The following is a 22833-nucleotide window of genomic DNA, read 5'->3' as shown; positions in this document are numbered from 1 at the left end:
TTTTTTTTCAATGTGCACATAGATTAATACTAATAACATATTCTTATCAAGATTGTATATAAAATTTTAAGTTCCATTTTATTTCCTGCTAACATTGTTACCCAACCCAAGTCCAGCTGCCTGCCCCAAACAAAAACCCTGGCTGGGCTCACCAAAATCTGTTATAGAACCTGGGGCATTCAGCTCCTGGCTTAGGCTCACCAAAATCTTGTTACCAAACCCAAGTCCAGATGCCTGCCTCCAAACAAAAGCAGATGAGCTAAAAGTCAAACGTTAGTGGAATAGGAAGTCAGCTTTTATTCGGGAATACTGGTGACCTGACAACAGATGTTGGGCGAACCATCTCTTTGGGAAACCTGAAGGAGAATAACCAGACTAAGGCCATCACAAAGACTCAGACTTACTGAGGGGTTTTTAAAGAGGGGGCTGAGGGAATGGAACGTGGGAAATAAGCAGGAGGGAGGGGGACGTGCAAGGGGCCAGGGGCAAATTCTCACCCAGGCTCCATCTAGCCTCCTTTCTCAACCTTGATGCTACCTTAGAGTCCTGCAGGCTTTTTACTTGCTTTAGGGTAGAACCAGCGTAGCTTTATCGATGTCTTCCTTGGTCTCTCGGGGTCAGGTGGTACGAGTCTCATGGCAAGTGTGCAGCTCCAGGCTGGCGGGAAAACAACTTTAATTTTATGTAAATAATGTCATCTGGCCCCGTAACCAAGACTCAAAATATCAAATAAACATGGGAAAATAGGGAACTCAGACAAATGCATGTTAAGAAAAAAACTCTTTTAAATTTTCCTATAGCCCATGAGGTTTTAGGTCCCAACATGACTTTGTTCCTGATCACTCCAACAACATTACATGATGAATATTTTTCTGTCATCTATGTGTGAATATAAGGTTATGAACTCATAAATTTGGTCCTGAGTTTAATGATATTCATAGGTGCTTTTAAAATGAAAAGGCTCATTTTGTTTAAAGAGGTATTCTATATTCTTACTCTAAACCTATTTTTAAAAAGTAGCTAGGATAATCCAAAAACATGTATGCCTAAAATCCTTTAAGAAAACTTCTTTTTCTCCTAATTTTCAGGAATTTCCTTTAAAATTAGTAATATCTATAATAAATAAAAGATTTGGAGTGGTTCCAGAAGCGGGGGTGGGGGGTGGGAGGGACCAGTAGATTAAGCTGTTCATGTGACACAGGTGAGGAGAGGAATGATTTAATTAGAGAATTTCAGTGTGATAAGGCCAGAAACACAAGTCACCCGGGAGGGCAGGGACACCTGGGAGGGCTGATCCACTGTCTAAATACATGTCACATGATGGCAAGATCAGGTGTGGTGACAAGGAAGATGAGATGCACCTGTGCGAAACTGAGGCAAAGGCCTACATTAACAGACTATATCTATTTAATTTCTATAGTCTAAATATTATGAAACCATAGACCTATACTGAGAGAAGAAATTTTAAGGGAAAATCTCAATCTCTGAGATTTTGGAATTGGGTGAGGCTCCGTGAATCACCCTGTCCAACAGTCACTGCTGAGAACAGAAAACCAAGAAAACTTTTCCTTGTCATTTGGTCGCCCAAGAAATCATCCCTGGAAAAGTTTTCCACTGCCTCAAGTCACAAAACCAGAAGATGATATAAAAGATTTTACTTTAAATTCAGAGAGATGATACTTGATAAATGAAAGATAATAAAGCTAGAATTATTAAATGATTTGTCAAGACATAGTACTGGTCAAAAATTATTATGTACATGGACATAAGATTTAACCCCATTTTTAAAAGTATCGGAAGAAAAAGTAAAGTGAGGAGCAATATAAGTACTTAGGCCACAGTTTTCGCAGTAAATGCTGGCTCTTCTGACACAGGAAAATTAGGACACACCTGTGTGAAATCCAGCTCCGCAGCCCACAGAGGAAGCCAAGCACATTTCCTAATAAAACTGCAGGGAAATTATAGGTGCTGCAAAAGTAATTGCCTGAGTTGGAAACAGGCCAGGATATCAGCGAGAGCTCCTAGTATCTTTCATAATGAAAACTCCTCAGATTCTCAAATATGAAGTTTTTGTTTTTGTTTTTGTTTTTGTTTTTTGTCTTTTTCGTCACCGGTAAGGGGATCGCAACCCTTGGCTTGGTGTCGCCCGCACCGCACTCAGCCAGTGAGCACCCCGGCCATTCCTATATAGGATCCGAACCTGCGGCGGGAGCATCGCTGCGCTCCCAGTGCCGCACTCTCCCGAGTGCGCCACGGGGCCGGCCCAAATATGAAGTTTTTTTATTTTATTATAGTTAGAACAGTCAACATGAGATCTACCTGCTTAATGAATTTTAAGGGTACGATACAGTACTGTTGACTCCAGCTATAATGTAGGACAGCAGATCTCTAGAACGTACATTAATTGCTTAACTGAAACTGTATGCCCACTGACTAGTAACTCCCCATGCCCTCCTCTCAACTCCTGGCAACCACCATTCCATTCTTTGAGTCTATGAATTGACTGTTTCAGATAGCTCAAGTAGAATCATGCAGCATTTGTCTTTCTGTGGCCAGCTTATTTCACTTAGCATAATGTCCTCAGGGTTCATCCTCCTTGTCATGTATTGCAGAATCTCCTTTTTTGAAGGCCGAGTAGTATTCCATTGCATGTATATAGTACATTGTCTTTATCCGTTCATGTAGTTTCCACATCTTGGCTATCAAATCTGAATTTTCTAAGGGTACCACTAATAACACATTGGGTTTATTCTACAAAAAGACTGTGACTCCATTTAGGCTCCACAGGAAAAGCTCATCTTCCTAAAACATCCCAAACCCATCCTAGGCACTTTGGTTACTCATGAGTACTTGATGCTAACTCAAAGATGGTCCATCATTAAGTTCTTTAATGTCAGAAAATTCACCATGCTGGTGAACCTGGGCCCCCTCACACAAATTTTAATAAGTGGAGTTGGCTTATATATTATGCTTTCTTCCTTAAGTTTTTTTCTTCTTTCAGAATAGTTTAATAATCAAAAGCATGGCATTCAGAATCAGAGAAACCTGGGTTCAAACCCTAGCTTGGCCACTTTCTGTCTGTGTGACTTCAAGCAAGTTAGTTAACCTTTGAGTTTCATTCACCTCATATTAAAAATAGGAAAAATACCAGGAAGTAGTTATTTACCAATCACTTACTATTTATGTATTTTATCCCATTTTATTCTCTCTATAATACTAAGAGATAGGTGCTAATATTAAGCTCATCTTAATGTTGAGGAAATTGAGGCACAGAGAGGTTAAGGAATTTGCCAAGTGCCTTTTTCAATCCTCACATGAATTCAACAAGATAGATACTATTAGTATCCTCACCTTATAGATGTATGAACCAAGCACAGAAAAGTTAAATAATTCGTCCTTACTCACACAGCTAGCATGCGGCAAGGCCGAAGTGAAAATCTAGACCGGCTGACTTGCGAGCCGCACAGCAAATGCAGTAGGTATGCAAAGCACTTACGCATGCAACTCAGCTGTATTAAAATGCTATAAAACAACGCAGTGCTGAGAGAAACGTACACATCCTCTACAGCTCACTTAGTGAACAGGTGGTGTATGCGCTTAGGTGTGTGCCTGTACGAAACACATAATCCAAACTGCACCTAAGTGTGGTGTTCAGAAAGAACACACACGCTGCAGTAGATAATCTGGGTTTGACTTGGTTCCACTCCTAATTAACTGATGACTTTGGAAAATCACTTAATCTCTAAGTCTCATTTCTTTAATTGAAATGTGGATAATAATAATATATAAGGTAAGGTGAGGTTTAAGCATTACATATAAAAGACATACCTAAGTGCCAATCACCAGGTACCTAACAAAGGTTCTTCTCTTCACTGTCACACCCTTTATCTTTCTTCTTATGGACTTTAAAAGAGAAAAAAATACCACATGCAAGTCTTAAAACCATACAAAACCAAAACCAGTTTTTACTAGGCAGGCCAACCACATACAGTTGAGCAGGTTGTACATTACACAAGAGCACCCAGCCAAGGGAGTAAAGCTGAAATGTAGCCCACACCCTGCTTGGAGAAAGGATCCCATTTTTGTTCACAGAAAGGTATCTGCTTCTAAAAGGGGCCCACCCATGCAGCTGCACCACACAGAAATGTTTTTAATTATAGACTGTCTTCCTAGAAGTACCTGGGGAGCCAGAGAAATTCTCCATGAAAACTGTTTTTTTTCTTTTGCTGTTTTGGTTACTACAGCTTTATAGTATAATTTGAAGTCAGGTAGTGTAAAAAATCTATGCAGCTCAATTTTTTTTGCTCAGGATTGCTTTGGCTCTTCAGGGTCTTTTGTTGTTCCATATGAGTGTAAGGATTGTTTTCTCTATTTCTGTGAAGAATGTCATTGGTATTTTGATGGAGACTGCGTTGAATCTGTAAGTCACTTTGGGCAATATGGACATTTTCACAATGTTAATTCTTCCAATTCAAGAGCGTGGAATGTCTTTCCATCTTTTTTGTTAATTCTTCCAATTCAACAGTATGGAGTGTCTTTCCATCTTTTTGTGTCCTCTTTAATTTCTTTCAGCAGTAATTTTTAGTTCTCATCACCTCCTTGGTTAAATTGAATCCTAGGTTATTTTATTTATTTTATTTTATTGCTGACTTTCGTTAAGTGGGCTTGCTTTCTTGAATTCTTTCTCTGCTAGTTTGTTATTAGAGCATAAAAACACTACTGATTTTCGCGTGTTGATTCTGTATCCTGCAACTTTACTGAAATTATTTATCAGCTCTAAGAGTTTTTTGGTAGAGTCTTTAGGTTTTTCCATATATAGGATCATGTCATCTGCAAACAGGAACAGTTTGACTTGGTCTTGTCCAATTTGGATTCCCTTTATTTCTTTCTCTCACCCGATTGCTCTGGCTAGTACTTCTAATACTATGTTACATAGAAGTGGTGAGAATAGGCATCCTTGTCTTGTTCCTGTTGCTAAGGATTCAGGATGATACTGGTGGTGGGTCTGTCATATATGGCTCTTATTGTGTTGAAATACATGCTTTCTATACCTAATTTGCTGAGAGTCTTTATTATGAAGGGATGTTGTATTCTGTCAAATGCCTTTTCTGCATCTATTGAGAAAATCATATGGTTTTTGTCCTTGATTTTGTTGTTATTGTGTATCACACTTATTGATTTGCATATGATGAACCATCTGTACATCCCTGGGATGAATCCCCCTTGATCATGGTGTATAATTTTTTTGATGTGTTGCTGTATTCTGATTGCTCATATTTTGTTGAGGATTTTTATGCCTATGTTCATCAGAGATATTGGCCGGTGTTTTTCTTTTTTTGTTGTTGTATCTGTTTTGGGTATCAGGGTGATGCTGGCCTCATAGAATGAGTTTGGGGGAATGGCCTCTGTTTCAATTTTTTTGAATAGTTTGAAAAGAATTGGTATTAATTCTTCTTTAAAAGTTTGGTAGAATTAAGCAGTAAAGCCATTCAGTCCTGGACTTTTCTTTGTTGGGAGACTGCTGATGACTGCTTCAATCTCGTTGCTTGTTAGTGGTCTGTTCAGGTTTTCTATTTCTTCTTGGTTAAGTCTTGGCAGTTTACATGTGTCCAAAAATTTGTCCATTTCTTTCAGGTTTTCAAATTTGTTTGTGTATAGTTGTTTATAATAGTCTCTAATGATTCTTCACATCTCTGTGGTATTGGTTGTAATGTCTCCTTTTTCATTTCTGATTTTTGTTATTTGGGTCTATTTTCTTCTTTTTTTAGTTAGCCTAGCTAATGGCTTGTCTATTTTGTTTATCTTCTCAAAAAAATCAACTTTGTTTCCTTGAACTTTTGTATCGTTTTTGGGGTCTCTGTTTTGTTTAGTTCTGCTCTGATCTTATTTCTTTTGGTCTACTAATTTGGGGATTGGACTGTTCTTGTTTTTCTAATTCATTGAGGTGTAGCATTAAGTAGTTTATTTGAAATCTTTCTATTCTTTTGATATAAGCATTTATTGCAATAAACTTCTTTCTTAGTACTGCTTCTGCAGTATCCCATAGGTATGATGTGTCTTTAATTTCGTTAGTATCAAGAAATGTTTGATTTCCTATTTAATTTCTTCTTGGACCCATAGATCTTTTGCTGATTTATAAACTTCCTTGAAGTCAGACTACAAATATTATAATGATAGGGTCCTTGTAGCAGCTCCCAGCACTACTAATCAAGTTGCTTTTTCTTGGTTGAATATAATTAAGTGAGAAGAGGTATACCGTAAATTATGGATTTAGATAATAAAGATGTACATTTATATCAAGTTCTTATTAAGTTAACAGCATCACTATATGAGTAACATCCCTGAGCAGAGATAGATGTGGGACATTCATTCACCTTTTAAAGAAGGAAACAAAGGGCCGAGCCCGTGGCACACTCGGGAGCGGGCGGCGTTGGGAGCGCAGCAGCGCTCCCGCCGCGGGTTCGGATCCTATATAGGGATGGCCGGTGCGATGCGCTCACTGGCTGAGCGCGGTGCGGCCAGTCACAAAAAGGACAAAAAAAAAAAAAAGAAGGAAACAAAGGGCCGAGCCCGTGGCACACTCGGGAGCGGGCGGCGTTGGGAGCGCAGCAGCGCTCCCGCCGCGGGTTCGGATCCTATATAGGGATGGCCGGTGCGATGCGCTCACTGGCTGAGCGCGGTGCGGCCAGTCACAAAAAGGACAAAAAAAAAAAAAAGAAGGAAACAAAGTTGCTTTGCACGATCTAGAAAAGAAGGGAGTAGAAGCAGGAAACTAACATTTTTTCAGCACATACTAAGTGCTCTACTCTCTGCTAGGAAATACAAGAACCTTCCCTTATATAATCTTCATAATCAAAACTACAAACATTTGTTTAAAAGATTTAAATGATTTAAATTGGAGGTTGAGGAAGGGGGAAGGGAACACTGACTTCTTATTTTTTACCCTTCTGCATTATTTTAATTTTTTCAACCACTTGCACTTTAATTATGCTTGTAAACAGGAAAAACTGACATTATCACCAATTTTATATAGAGGAAACCAAAACTCAACAGTATTGGGTAATTTTCTCACAAGGTCACACGGCTAGCAAATGGTGGAGCCAGTACTTGCCTTTGAAAATAACACTATCTTAGATGAATGGGTTTGAGGGGAGAGGGGAGAGAGGTGCAGGGAATTCATTCTTGGTAACTGTTTTCTCACTAACATGAAATACTAGGTTGTCTGCAAAGAAAAACAAGACTAGAATGAGATAAAGAACTTGGAGAAACGGATGGGTTAAAAAAAAAGAAGAGAAAAGGCGCTGCAATGTGGGCATGGGGAAGGAAGCTGACTAGGGCTGAGGACATGGATTGCTTAGCAAAGATGAGGGCTTGCTAAGATTGGAACTCATAAATGTGTAATGGAGCCAATCAGCACAATTATATAATTCTTCCCAGGAGTTCTGGGAGAGTCCAGAAGCACTTGATGCAGGACTGGCAAGACAGATGTGAATGTTAAGCAAAGGCTTTAAAAGTCTTGAGGGGACTTGCAGTTTAAAAGCAGGTAAGACTCTGAATCTGTTTTCCATCCTTGCTGAGAACATATTGGAAATGAAAGTAGAGTGGGATTAGGAGGAATGAAGCCATAGAGGCAAAGAGAAATAGAAAGAGTGACACCACACTTCATGGAAATGCAGGTCGGCAGGCATGGGTTTACGTGAAACGGGCAGATGACACCTTGGAGGAAGAGGAGCCAGCCTTCCCGATGGAATCTGCACGAGGCTCTGAGCTCAGAGTCAGTAGCTGCAACAGGGATCAAAAGTGAGAGAACCCCATACCAGTGGGCCCTTCCGTTCTCATCTGTCCACCCACTCCCACTCCCAATTCAGGACCCGGAGATTCATCAGAAAGCTCTTCTCTAAAGAAATTGGAAAAAATTTAAAAAGCTAAGCTTCTACTCTAGATGTTGACAACTCAGAATAAAACCTCCTCAATTCTTGTATTTGAGGTGGGTGGTGGAGGGAGGGACATAACCTGAGAGAGGCTAGAGTAAGTGTCTTCAACCTGCAAAGCCCAGAATAAACAGAAAAATTGTTCCTTAAAAACAAATGATGAAATGTAAGGCATAGATACAAAGTAAAAAAAAAAAAAAATCTGTATGCACAGAGAGATCAGAGAAGATATTACTCCTTCAAGCAAAACCAGGATGCTATGAAAAGGGAACACTCAGAATACAACAAAGAAAACAATTATGTTCAAAATAAAAAATGTATAAATAATAGAAAACAAGGTTTGGAAAAAATCTCCCATAGCAAAGACAAAATCATGAAACAAGAGAGAATAAATGAAACACACATGCCCATAAGTTCCCACACGTGATTAAGCGGAGTCCTGGAAAATACAGGGAAATTGAACAGAGAATGAGTAAACTATAGCAGAAGAAAATTTCCCTGAGGGTAAAAAGACATATGCGTTAGATTAAAAGGGCTCAGCACTGAACGATGAATGAACAAAGCCCTGTGCCCAGACATCCATTCATCCGCTCGTCCGTGCATTCACGCAACAATCGTCATGCACTGTTTTCGATGGCGGGTGCAGCTATTATGCAGACAGCTACAGTAACTGTTCTCAAGGAGCCCATACTTCAGAGACAGAAGGCAAGAGCAAAACAAATAATTAAACAAGATCATTTCAGTTATTTAAGTGCTGTGAGGGAACTAAGGAGAAGTAGTGTGATCAAGAGTGCGGGGAGAGTGGGTTCCCTTAGACTGTGCAGACCACGAAAGCCTGAGAAGGTGGCACTGAAATTGTAAGGGTTCTGCAAGACAAAACTAGGGTAACATATTCCTTACGAAATTTCACAACACCTTGAATAGAAAACTATCCTAAAAACTGAATAAAGCTGACCACAGAGAAATGAGAACTAGGACTGGGATTAAAGTTCCTATCAGCAACATTAAATGCTAGATGACAAATACAGCAATAATTACCAAGCTGTCAGAAAAACTATTTTTTAACCTAGAATTCTATTCCCACTCAAAATACTACTTAAATGTGAGAGAAAAATAAAGACAACTTTAAAATACTTACAGGCTCCGAAAGTTTTTCTTCCCAGGTACCCTTTTCTAAGAAGTGATCTGAGAATTTTCTCTGGCAAAATGAGGAGTTAACAAAGTAAACAAACCAACAAAAACTAGGGGCAACAGCTGGAAAGGAAGCCCCTAGGAAAGGAAGCCCCAGGACGCATGTTATGCAACACAGCAACCCGTCTAACTTGAAGCGGGAGCACAGAGAGTTCCAGAAAAGAGGATTCAATAAAACAAAGCCTGAGGGAGAACTTGAAAAAGTATACAGCCGTGGTAAAGGCAAGCGATAGGGAAAGAAAAACCAGCCTTTAGAACTCAAAGACAAATAACACAAGAAAGTTGTGGTCCAAATATGACACAACTTGAAGCCGGTTCCCATCCTCCCCCTACTCAGTCACACGACAGCTCCTTCCACCTACTCCCCATTATCCAGAGCAAATGAACGAAGGGCTCTGGGCTTAAGAGCACCACACATAAAGGAGACCTTTGGTGAGATGCTAGAATAACTACAGGAGAATTAGGAAAAAGCCTGCAAAATGAAAAATGAGAATCCAGGCTCCAGAACGCCAGCAGAGAGGCTCACAACCCTGTAACCCGCCCCAGCACAGCCCCAGCCAAGAGACAGGAGCGTCCTTCCCCTGAGGAACTGAAGCACTTCGGAGGTAAGACCTCAGGTTCCGACACTAGAGCACCCCAGTGAGGATACCAGGTGCACCCACCCCACCCACACACACACTGAGATCACCCTACAAGGAGGTCCAAGCCCTACCCTCACACACAGAGCGACTATAGCAGCTTTTTAAATTCTCAGTCTTCACTAGAGAAAAGAGAAAACTAAGGATTGCAAGAAATTTGAGGGAAGCTTCTAACACAATCAAGACAGCAAAATAAATAGAAAATAGGCACTCATAGGACACAAAGACAATTCAGAAAGGGAAAGAAACTCTGAAGAATGTCAGAGAAGTAAAAGAAGCTATTCCATGTACGAAGCAAGAAGGTCAGAAACAAGGGGCAATCAAAAAGCAAGAAAGAACTTTAGAAGTTAGAACTATGATAGCCAGATAAAGAATTCGACAGAGGACTGGGAAATTAAAGTGGAAGAAATCTATCATGAAAGTAGAACAAAATATGTCATTAAATAGTAATAAAGAATAATAAAAGCAGAGAATCAAGGAAGTAGAAAAAAGAGAAAAAAATGGTAGGGAGAAAAAAACAAAATTAAAATAAAATACAAAAACAGACCTGAAGGATATAGTCTCCAGACAGAAAGAGCTCACCAGGTGCCCAGCAAAAAATAAAAGTGACCCATCCCAGAGTATATCATGGTAAAATTTTGGAATATCAGGAATAAATGGAAGCTCCAAGGAAAGGAAACTATGACGCAGACAAAGGACTGGGAAAAAGAAAAGCGAGACTTTCCATAAGAACATTAGAAATTAGCTGACACTGGAACAAAAACTTCAAAATTATGAGTGAAAATGATTTATCCAAAATTCTTTCCCCAGCCAACCTGATAATCAAATGTAACAGTTAAAATATGTATATAGGCCCTAGGCCGCCCCTCTCCCTCGCCGCGCGCCCCGGCACCGGCACCGCCACCGCCACCGCCACCGGGAAGCCCGCCGCCCGCGCCATGTCGAAGAAGAAAGGACTGAGTGCAGAAGAAAAGAGAGCTCGTATGATGGAAATATTTTTTGAAACAAAAGATGTATTTCAATTAAAAGAGTTGGAGAAGATTGCTCCCAAAGAGAAAGGCATTACTGCTATGTCAGTGAAAGAAGTCCTTCAAAGTTTAGTTGATGATGGTATGGTTGACTGTGAGAGGATTGGAACTTCTAATTATTATTGGGCATTTCCAAGTAAAGCTCTTCACGCCAGGAAACGTAAGTTGGAGGCTCTGGAATCTCAGTTGTCTGAGGGAAGCCGGAAGCACGTAAACCTACAGAAAAGCATTGAGAAAGCTAAAATTGGCCGACATGAGACGGAAGAGCGAACCATGCTAACAAAAGAGCTTTCTTCACTTCAGGAGCAAAGGGAGCAACTAAAGGCAGAAGTAGAAAAATACAAAGAATGCGACCCAAAAGTTGTAGAAAAAATACGTCAAGAAAGTAAAATAGCCAAAGACGCTGCTAACAGATGGACTGATAACGTATTTGCCATAAAATCTTGGGCCAAAAGAAAATTTGGGTTTGAAGAAAATAAAATTGATAAAAGTTTTGGAATTCCAGAAGACTTTGACTACATAGACTAAAATTTTCAATGGTGTGAAGGATCTATGAGCTTGTGAATATGTAAATTTTTTAATATTATTCAACTAAATGTACTAAACTGTCATTTACATGTAACTTTGTTTATTATTTTATTAATTTTAAATAAAGTATAACATGCAAAAAAAATAAAAATAAAAAAAATAAAAAATAAAAAAAAAATAAAATATGTATATAAATATTTCATGAAAAATCTCCAAAAAATATAAAGTAACACTTCATACAGCCTTCCTGTAGCTACTGGAGAAGTACTCCATCAGAATGAGAGAGTAAACCAAAAAAAGAATCCAGAAAACAAAGGATCGATATTGAGAGAGGCGAGTGGAATTCTCAGGATGGCAGCTGGGCACACAGCCCAGAAAGCCTCGTGTCCAGATCAGAGCAGGGGACGAAGGACTCCCATGTAGATGACTCCACGGGGTGGGGAGATGGAACCATGAGATCATCAGACAGGTGGAAGATCACACTGAAATATTTTTTGAGCTCAGAGGGTATGGGAAGCCAGACCCAGATTCAAAAAACACAAAGTAAATAAAAATGAGGCAATTGCTAATTCCAGTAAAACGAATGTTACACAAAAGAGGAAATCTAATCATGATACCCATGTCATAAATATAACATGAAAATATCAAAAACAGATTTGACCACAATATGGGAAGGGAAAGCTGAACTAACTCATTTACCAAGATAGGAAGTCATCCTTAATGTCTCAATTTGGTTAATGTTTATTATTCCTTAAAATATAGAGGTAAAATACCAGAAGAGACAGCTAAAAAGAATTTAAAATTATTGCCCTTGGGCATCAGGGTTAGTCAGGAGACTGCTGGGTTTTTGTTACTAATTTAATCCATATATGTTTTCTAATTGTAATAAACATAATTTGATAAAGCTAGAAATTATTCTTAATTTATTAATGATGACTAATAACAATAGCTGACCTTCAGGGAGCACTTACTATGTGCCAGGCACTGAGCTGGGAGCTGCACACACGTTACTCACATAATCCTTGCCTACAGCCTTCTAAGATGATAGCTATTAACACCACCCTGATTTACAGAAGAGGACGCTGAGACTTAGAGTTAAGTAATCAGCCACGCAGAGTCAAGATTCATATTCGGATCTGACTCAGTCTAAATTTGAAGCTCCTATTCTACACTTCCCTTCAATTTTTAGAGACTTTATCTTCTCTGCCATTCTAATAGGCACTATCATCAAGAAGCCACAGTCCTGGTACATGCATCTTACACACACACAATGTCTCCTGGTGGAAAAATAACTCTCAGGACAAATGACTATGTTCTATAATCTAAATAAGGTCTGACATGTTGTTACTCATGACAAAATTGCAGTTCTGTTAAGAAGGGAAAGGGAAGAATGACATTTGGTAGTAACAAGTAGGGTCTGCCATGAGAGAAGACTATTTCTGTCATCAGATACCAAAAATCATTAATTGGCTTTCTATGTAATTCACTAGAAGTGTCCTGCATTTTCTCCCCTTTGCTGATAGATCGATTTCAATAAACATGACTATAGTCTGCAGAACTATGTTGAGTTTGTGATCAGAAAAGTTGTCACTTCTGGAGTGATAGAAATAATCTGTTGATTCTCGTGGTAGTAATATGGGGTATAAAACTGTCAAAAACCACCCACTATACACTTAACATCTGTGATTTTTTCCCACTTTTATTGTGGTATAATTGGCAAATAAAAATTATACATATTTATAAATAAATAAATAAGGCCTGATTAGCCATTCCTTCCCTGCCACCAACATTCTAAATTGGCTAGATGAGATCAAAGCTTCTGTTACTCAAATTTCAAGTGGACCATTTTATTACATAAAACTCCATTTAGAAACAAAAGGAAACAGAAGTGTTTACTGGCACCAAGCACCAAAAACCACACAATGAAGTTCTGTTAAATGAGCAGATCCTAACAACCCTAAATGTAGATAAAGAATAAAAGTAAGCTTTTCATGACTCTCAAAGAAGAGTTTTCCACCTTTTGGTGAGGCTGTAGGGAAATCTGAACCCAGAGGGTAAAAATTGGTACACCACCTGTGGAGGCAATTTGGTAATATTTATTGCAACCCCACTTCTGGGAATTTATCCTACAAATATAAAAGCACACAAGAGAAGTGATATATGCATAAGGTTATTTATTACGGCATTGTTTTTAATAACTAAAGATTAGAAACAACCCAACTGCCCATCAAATGGGGACAGGTTAAATTACAAAATGGAATGCTATACAGTAATTAACGGCAGTGCTTAAGTGCATGATGCTATAGCCAAATTGCTTGGGGTTAAGTCCTGGGTTACCTGCAGCTCTATGCTGGAGGCAGCCACCCTGGATCGCAAGGCCTTACTGTTGAATTTTCAGGGACTTTGCCAACTGTTTGTTTAGTGTAGCCATTATTAAAAAATTAAATTATATAAACACAATTAAATAAATGATATTAAAAACAAAGATAATACTCAAAACTTGTCACCTTCTAATTATTTTGCTATATTTTACTCTATTTCTGCCCTTGACTAGGCTGTTTAAGTCTATTATATCTGTATGGTAGAAATATTATATAATGATGTGTAACTGGGCATCTCTTCCCAATTCAGTGTTCAATGTCTTCAAGTTGATGGCGTCAAATCAGCCATGGTAAGGAGAACTTACACCCCAGAAACTGGCAAATGCTACAGATCAGGGCTTTTTTTTTTATTAGAGAGCCATTTGTTAAACATTTGCCAGCATACCACTGGTTACATGTGATCTATACCTCAGTTTTGCCATCTTTAAAATCAGGATAATAATATCGCCTACCTGATAGGGCTGTTGTGAGGATTCATGAGTTAATACATGTAAAGCACTTAGAAAAATGCTAGGCATGCAGTAGGGTAAAAATAAGGATTAGCTATGCTTTGTGTTACTATTACTGGTACAGAAAGTTCTCTAAGGAAGTTCCGGTCAAGATGGCGGAATAGGCAGTCCCCAGAGTCACTCTCTCCCACAAATCAACGAATTTACAATGATAACAATGTAACATCAACCAAGCTGGGGCCACTGGAGCTTAGGGGAAGAGGAGGAGAGACCTATGGAACTCATGAAGGCAGGAGAAACCATGATGAGAGAAAGAAAAAACTGCTCTCAGCATTTCGGCCTGTGGCCGCTTTATTGCTGGAGCACGTGGAGCAGGAGCCGGCAGGAGCCGCAGCTGTGCTTTTAGATGGAGTTACTTGGAGGCGGAAGGGGAGAAGAGGACTCTGGTGGCCCCCAGGACAGCAAGACCACTAATAGGGCTTCCATGGACCCACGCAGGAGCGAGGAGCCAGAACAACTGAAAAAATGGAGCCACTCAGAGGCCAGTGAGTCATCACAAGGGACCGGCACTTGGGAAGTGTTTGGAGCAGGGCGGTGGGGGAGATGGGCCCACTGGAAGAACACTGGGACACAGCAAGGACAGCCGATCCACCCCCCAATCAGCGCAGGACCACTCAGAGGAGACTGGTCAGGAATGCAGAATTGCATGGGGCACAGTTTAATGAAAAACTCAGGCCCAGATCAGAGTTTCTACATAACTCAGGTGCACCTAGTATAAGAGCCAGAAGTACATATAAGGTCAACCATTAAACCCTGAGCTGCACAAAAAGTCTTCCCTAGGGAAACAGCAGCAAAGCAGCAATTTAGGTCAACCACACAGCTCAAGTACTGGTTCCCACAGGAAGATCCCCCCTGTTAGAAGTAAGCAAAGGACAAAACATTAGTTCCGGTCCAGGCACACCACCAATGCCTTGGGGCCCACCAGGGGACATGAGGTATGACTCCAGGGGCAGGACTCCTGCCCACAACCACTCATAGCACCAGCACCTTGGGGCCCCACCCAGGAACCCAAGGATTGGAGCCAGGGACTGGACCCCACTCCCACATCCAGGCATACCACCAATGCCTCAGGGCCCGCCCAGGGACCCAGGGCATGGAGAATGGGACCAGACACCCCTCCCACAACCAGGCACCCTGCGCCAGTGCCTTGGGGCCTGCCCGGGGACCCAGGATGCGGAGAAGGGGACCAGACCCCCCTCCCACAACCAGGCACCCTGTGCCAGTGCCTTAAGGCCTGCCCGGGGACCCAGGACATGGAGAAGTGGACCAGACCCCCCTCCCACAACCAGGCTCACTGCGGAAGTGCCTCAGGGCCCACCTGGGGACCTGGGGCATGGAGAAGGGGACCAGACCCCCCCCCCACAACCAGGATCACTGCACCAGTGCCTTGGGGCCTGCCTGTGGACCTGGGGCATGGAGAAGTGGACCAGACTCCGCTCCCACAATCAGGCACACCTAACCAGTGCCTTGGGGCCCACCCGGGTACCTGGGGCATGGATAAGGGGACCGGACCCCCCCCTCCCACAACCAGGAACCCCACGCCAGCACCTCAGGGCCCACCTGGGGACCTGGGGAATGGAGCTGGTGACCGGACCCCCTCTCCCACAACCAGGCACACCTCGCCAGTGCCAAGGAGCATGCCAAAAACATTTTCTCCATGTGGGTGGCCCACCACAGCCACTACGATACCATGGCTGCCGTGAAGGCGGTTAGATGCCACAACCACCACACAGATGGTCCACGAGCCACTGGAGTGCATTGACACAAGGAGAGTCACCAGCAGAGATAAAGAAAGGAGGAGGATGTCTGTCTCCACAGAGTCCATTTCTGAGTGACAGAAGAAGTATCTGCTCTATGATAGTACTGGAGGACCTGATCACACCTCTCAGCATTGGATAGATCTTTTGGGCAGCAAATGAACAGAGTAACCATTATTCTTTCCGAGGGAGAGAAGAGTCTAGGGTGATTAGAGGGGAGCGGGGGGAGGGAAAGGGGGATGGGGCGGGATTGGACAAGGGGCATAAATAATAATTACGATTTGTAACAATATATATGCTAGTAATATTGACTTGATCAACATATCTCAATGTTGAACCCCCAAAATTTTATAATCAATTTTGATTCAATAAAAATTTTAAAAAATAAAAAAATAAATTAAAAAAAAGAAAGCTCTCCAAGCTAAATTGTTGCATTTTTTTTTAAAAAGCTCAGAAAAGTGTATGAATGCTATATTTTGGATATAAAACAGGGAAATTTGAAAATACATATTCATAGTGTCTTGTATAAAGAAGCCCTGGAAGGATACATAAGAAACAAATAAAAGCGGTTACCTGGTTTATCTTCAGTTGGAAGAGTGAGAAGTTGGTGGATGGAGATGGAGGACTTGGGTAAGGGCAAGCCTTTTCATTGTACATTGTACTTTCATTAAATTTTATGTTTTTAAGTTATGTGAATATACTACCTATTCAGAATGTTGCATTAAAAACAGAAAAGTTTCCATTAACTCAACAAGCATTTCCTCCTCATATTCTGTAACCGAAATGCTATGGAAGTCTCTCTGCAAGAGTCACAGGGGACACAGATGAAGGTGAGACCCTGGCCTCTGCCCTCCAGGAGTGTGTGCTCTCCTCAGAAAGACAAAGCATGCTCAGAAAGAACAGCTTGAAGGGAGGCCCGGGGTCTGACTGCCGGTGTATAAGCCCCAGTGGGCTTCTCACGTCAAACGTGCTGACTCGAAATGGCTCTTCAGAGGTACTTACCCTGTGGTATAAGGGATGTTGATGCCCCCTAGATTAATACTTTCACATCCAACAATAAACAGGGTTGAAAAACACAGCAAAGACACACCACTGCAGATCATTGCTAGTTTTGCAGATTCTCTGGCACCAAGTTTCAATTTTTTTATAATGTAGCCTCCCAGGACAATACCAACACCAGCACTGGGGACAATAATAACACCTGCAGAAAAGAGAAGGAGAGGATTAATTTGAATAGTGTATACTATTATTCATCTTTTCTAATTATTCTGTTTCTACTTGCTCATTAGTACAAAAGAATCAAAAATCACTATAATCAATTACTGTTCAGTGTGTGTGATTTTCAACACATATAACCAACAGAGAACTCATATCCAGATTGCATTAAAAAAAACTTTTACAAAGCAATAAAATAAAGACAAAAAAACCATTAGAAAAGTGAACAAAACTTACATTAAGTACTTCACCAAAGAAAATCCAGATGACTAATAAACACTTAAAAGCTATTCAACCTCATTACTCAGAGGGAAATACAGATTAAAACCACAATGAAATATAACTAGACACCAATCATGATGGTAAAAATTTGAAAGTGTGACAATACCACATGGTGACAAAGAGATAGAGCATTGGGAGCTCTCAACACATCGGCGCAATGTAAATTTCAACATCTACTTTGAAAAACAGTTTGGCCTTATCTGGTAGAGTTGAAGATATACACACCCTGTGAAGGCAATTCCACTCCTAGATCTAAACCCTGAAGACACCCAGATGCATGGGTACTAAAAGAAGTGCACAAGATATTTGAAGCATCATAATAGCCAAAAACTTGAAATAAACCAAATATACACTAATAGATATATTCTATGTAGTGTATTTATATAATGAAGTACATTATACGTAATAAAAAGAAACAGAGCTACACACAACTATGTGGATGAAAAATATAAAGACAATGTTGAATGCAAGGAACAAAATACAACAGAATACCTGCAATGTGATTACATCTGCATAAAGCTCAAGAACCTATAAAACAAACCTATATTGTTTAGGAATGTGTATACAGGTAGTACAACTATGAAGAAAAGCCAGGAAGTAATTGCCATAAAAGTCAAGATAGTAGAAGGATGAGTGGTATCAGGAAGGGATACTGGTGCTGCTCTGGTGTTGACAATACTCCATTCCACGACATGGGGAATAGTGCTATGGTCTGCATGTTTGTGTTCCCCCAAAATTCATATATTGCAATCCAAATCCCCAAAGTGATGATATTAGGAGATGGGGCCTTTGGGTGGTGATTAAGACATGAGTGTGGAGGCTTCATGAATGGAATTAGTGCCCTTATAAAAGAAGCCCCAGAGCTCCCTTTCCCCTTCCACCGTGTGAGATTTAGTGAACAGACAGCCATCTATGAACCAGGAAGCAGGCCCTCGCCAGACGCCAAATCTGCTGGCGCCTTGGTCTTGGACTTTCCAGCCTCTAGAACTGTGAGAAACAAATTTCTGTCATTTATAAGCCACCCAGTCTACGGTAATTTTGTTATAGCAACCAAAAGGACTAAGATAGTGACACAAGTGTTCATAGTAAACTTACTCATTATCTCTAAATTTTTATTAATTCACTTCTGGGTGTGTTACATTTCACAGTAAAAAATAAAGAAATAGTCATGGTGTCTTTCCCATGACTCTCATAATCTAAAAGAGAAACAAACAACTTAATAGATAATTAGAGTACAATAAAATAATTAAACGAAGTTCAGGGAGGATACAGGAAAAGAAGCACCTGAGTCATCTTCTGGAAGAAATCAGGAAGGGCTTCTCCCAGTGGCAGTATTTGAGCTGACACTCAACAGATGAGACAGAATATGCCCAATTGACCAGCACAGACAGAATATCCTGCACAAAGGAAATATGTGCACAAAGGCCTGAGATCATAGAATTGAGGATTCTGAGCAGGCCAAAATATTGGGAGCGTGGACTGCAAGCTGTTTGGAGGTGGTGGAAAACAGGGAGGGGAGATAAGGAAGAGTGAGACCCCAAAAGACCACAGAAAGGAGCTCGGGTTGTATTTCTGGCAATGGGAGACCACTGGAGAGGTCCAAGCTGGGGTCTGATAGGATAAGGGTTGCGTATTACAAAGATCATTCTTGAGGTGAGATGCAGAATAGCTTAGATAGGGTCAAAGCTCGAGTCATAGAAGCGGGCAGGATGGTAACCACAAAGGTCCTGGTGAGCCATAGTGAGGCTCTATGCCAATGGCACAATAAAAGAGATGAGGAGCCTAGGCAGAGAGGAGAGACGGGGCATGGCACCCGGTGGGGGTGGGGACCCAGAACATGAGGAGGAAGGCATGTGGGAGCGGCTCGTGCCCTCCACGGTAGACGCATTGCGTGTGAAGGGCCTGTGGGACAGTCAGGTAGAAATGTCCCTCACAGTTGCACCCGTGGGCTGCAGGCTCAGGGAAGAGCCGGGCTGGGGAATTTATAATCTGTAGCTGAATTCATGGCATAGCTAGGATGTTCCAACAAGATGGCACAGAGTCCAAAAAGAAAAGGGCCAAAAGAGCACCAGTGTTAATGGGGTATCATAAAAAGGTGAGCCCCCAGAGGAAAGGAAAATGAGCAGCCACAGAGGCAAGAGGAAAGCTGGGAAAGGGAACATTATAAGAGGGAAGCACTTGGGCTTTGGATTGAGAAACACTGAAGGTCACGTCCTCACTCCGTCTTTTGTAGCCATGAAAGCATGCAAGAGCTTCCTAACCCCCCTAACCCAGATTTCTTTACTTTATCATGGAGGTGTCTACCGTCTACGTCAGAATGAAGGTCACATGCACTCTCTGTAAGTAGACACAGTACACAGTGCAGGGTACACAGCATCAACTGTAGTTACTATCATTACAATGGTGCCATAGGAAACCAAGGAGAGAGAGTTTCAAGGAGAAATGGACAACAGTGTCAAATGTCTTAGAGAAGTCCAGTAAGAATGGCTGAAATGAGACAACCGTGTCACCGGAGATCTTGGCAAGAGCAATTTCAAGGGCATCATGAAGGAAGAAGCCAGACTACAATAGGTTGAGGGTCAGTCGTGAGCATCTAGAGACTGGGAATTCAGGCTGCTCATTCTAGAACTCTGGTGGTAAAAGAAAGGAGGGTTATGGATCCAGAGTGAGGGTGGGGCCAAGACAGACTTGGGGTTCACCAGGGTTTGTTTACTAAGGTGCAGAGGGGACTTAAGCATATTTATGTAATAAGAAAAATAGACTAAAAAGGAGTGGGAGGTTGAATGTGGTGGGAAAAGTTTAGCTAATGACAGTGTAAGATCCATGAGAAGTCAGGGGAAAATGGAATTAATAGCACAGATGATCAGTTTAGCCCTGAGAGAGAGACCCCGTCCTCTAGGCTGGAACAGGGGATGAGTCGGTTGGTAGGTGGCAGCTCCACAAATATTAGCTTTTCTGTTTTGTTATTTTTTGTTATTTTGGACACATAATGTCATACATGTAACAGAACATTTGAAAAGTACAGAAAAGTATGAAGAAACAAAAATCCACTGCTTACATTCTGGCATATTTCATTGTAGTCTTTTTTCCTTAGAGAATTGATAACATGATGTAGATTCATTTTTTTATATACATAGCTTTGGTTTGGGTTTTTTGTTTGTTTGTTTGTTTGTTTTTTCCTGTACAATTGAAAACAAAACCAACTCTTAGAGGGACGGGATATTGAGAACTTTAAATGTGGCCAAGGGTTGGAGTAACCATTGTGGGAAATGAAGTGAACACTACATGAGAATACGTGATAGGCGTGGCAGATGGAGGGGACTGTGAGTCCAGATGATCCGGGATACCAGAAGTCTGCACCTGTTTCAATGCGAAATGGTTGGATGGTTTGCTTGGGCATGCTGGACAACCCACATAAACACACAGAGAAGGCTTAATCTGAAGTCTAAATTTTGCCTGGCAACCAATGTTCATCTTGTAATCCCCACCTGAGTCCTATAAAATTGGTAATGGCCATTTTATAAATGATAAAATTGAAATGGCTTTGCCTTATAGAGGGAGAGAGAGTTTGAATGAAAATTGAGGTCTTCAGTTCCCAGCCCAGCACTCAGTCCACATTATCACAGCTGCCTTTCAAAGCCAATGGGTCCCTGGAATCTTGTAGATAAACTGACTAGAGCTCTAGGTCAGATGAGCTGGTTAATAAAGTACCCTCCTCATTAGGAAAAGTCACACAGGCTATCAATGCAATTAAATAGGCAAAGCTTTACCTTCAGAATGAAAATGGTCCATTAATAAAATTCCTGTTTCAACTGAACAATTTATGCAGTGGCAGGTTCTGCATCAGATCCTCGGGATAACAACAAAACAAATCCCCACGTGCAAAGCTGAGTGACGATTAGAAAGCAGTATAATTTATTTGACTCAGCACCCTAATTAATATTCAGCTCTTAAAAACAGAAAATGTGTCATCAGTAAACATGAGGGTACGTCAGAGTGAAGAAGACCCATTAACAGTGTCTCCCGGTGTCCCCTGTCGTCTAAATCTGGCCGCACTATGGAAACAGAAGGGTCTGACCATGGATTCATGATGTTCTGTACACCGCTCAGATCCCCAGCGTGTGTGACAGACCCAGATGTTTGGTCTGGGGAACTTCAGGAGTCCTGGCATGAGCAGAGAAGATTTGGGGCTGGGTAGCAGGCAGCCGTAGTCGTTGGGGTCAGTCTGTGGAGGGGCGGCGAGTTAGTTTCCCCACCCACCACGACGCTGCCATCCCGGCCTCCCTGACTGCCCCACTCTCTAAGTCGGGATGGGGAAAAGAAACATAAAAGGGCCCTCCCGGCAGAAGTGACCGTCCTGCCGCTAGCCCTGTCTGAGCTCAGTCACGTGCCTGGCTGATGACCTTCTCTCCTACCCTCTGTCCCCACACTCCAGAGACCCCGGCCCCCACCGCCTGCCCTCCTCTGCGTCTAACCCCGCCCCAGGGGGCCGCTCCTGCTGTCCTCGAGTTCCTGTTCCGAGCGCCCCCCAGTGGCCGAGACATGGCAGCGAGGGGTCAGGCGGGTGGTACCAAGGACACCTCTGGTATGTCTCAGGGGGTAGGCAGCGGGGACAGAGGGCAAAAAGATGGGAGTGTCTGCACAAAGCCCAGGGACCCACGGCCTGAGGTACCGGTGGCAGAGGACGGACAGAGGCCAGTGTGATTCCGGATGTCTAAGAGACAAATCCAGGGAAGAGTGCGGGCTCTGCAGCCAGATTCCCCGAGTTCAAATCTCACCTCTGCCACCTACCAACCTACGAACTGCATGTCCTTGGGCAAGTCACTGAACATTTCCAGGCATTGGATTTTCTCCTTTATAAAATGTGGATAATAACAGTACCTTCCTCATAGGCTTGTAGGATTAAATGAGTTAAGACACGTGAAGGGCTTCAAACAGTGTCTGACCTATATAGTATACACTAATAAATGTTGGCAGTCATCATCATTTTAACAAGGATGAACATCATTATCTGCCTAATGTTAAAGAGTTTAAGATTTGCACACATATTTTGGAATTATAATTAGGCAAGTTTCTATATGCTATTTATACTATAGGATTGAATTTAAGCAATCTATTAATGGCCCATCATAAACCTCTGCATGTTCTTTAATATATAAACCGCTGCTATTTGGCTACTGTGTATTCTTAAACACATAAACCTCTGTTAATTATTTAGCTATGTGTGTATACATGTGAATTTAAAGAGCTCAATGCAGCATTAAGTGTTGACAAAGCAGAAAATTCTGCTTAAAACATCTGGGAATACCTTGTTGCTTTCTAGTCAGAAACTTTTTAAGGACTTTTTCATCCAAGCAAATTGACATATTAATT

The 22833-nt window shown here is 41.4% G+C and overlaps 2 protein-coding genes across 2 annotated transcripts in view; one reads left to right on the top strand and one right to left on the bottom strand.

The window, feature by feature from the left end:
- The window catches only part of SLCO5A1 (solute carrier organic anion transporter family, member 5A1), a gene marked incomplete at its 5' end in the record, with an annotated part of 107183 nt that overhangs the window by 31622 nt on the left and 52728 nt on the right, over positions 1-22833 (bottom strand). Inside the window, one exon of the mRNA XM_008583512.1 lies at positions 16966-17164. Within this exon, the coding sequence (XP_008581734.1) occupies positions 16966-17164 (199 nt within the window). The remainder of the gene's footprint in view (positions 1-16965; positions 17165-22833) is intronic.
- On the top strand, positions 10699-11441 carry LOC103599407 (meiotic nuclear division protein 1 homolog). Its single transcript, XM_008583511.1, has one exon. The coding sequence runs from the start codon at positions 10699-10701 to the stop codon at positions 11314-11316; it is 618 nt and encodes a 205-aa protein (XP_008581733.1). The 3' UTR covers positions 11317-11441.

This window comes from Galeopterus variegatus, unplaced genomic scaffold, assembly GCF_000696425.1.
Source record: "Galeopterus variegatus unplaced genomic scaffold, G_variegatus-3.0.2 Scaffold2949, whole genome shotgun sequence".
NCBI lineage: Eukaryota > Metazoa > Chordata > Mammalia > Dermoptera > Cynocephalidae > Galeopterus > Galeopterus variegatus.
The sequence above is the reverse complement of the archived record's forward strand: the minus strand, read 5'-3'. Positions and strand labels throughout refer to the sequence as shown.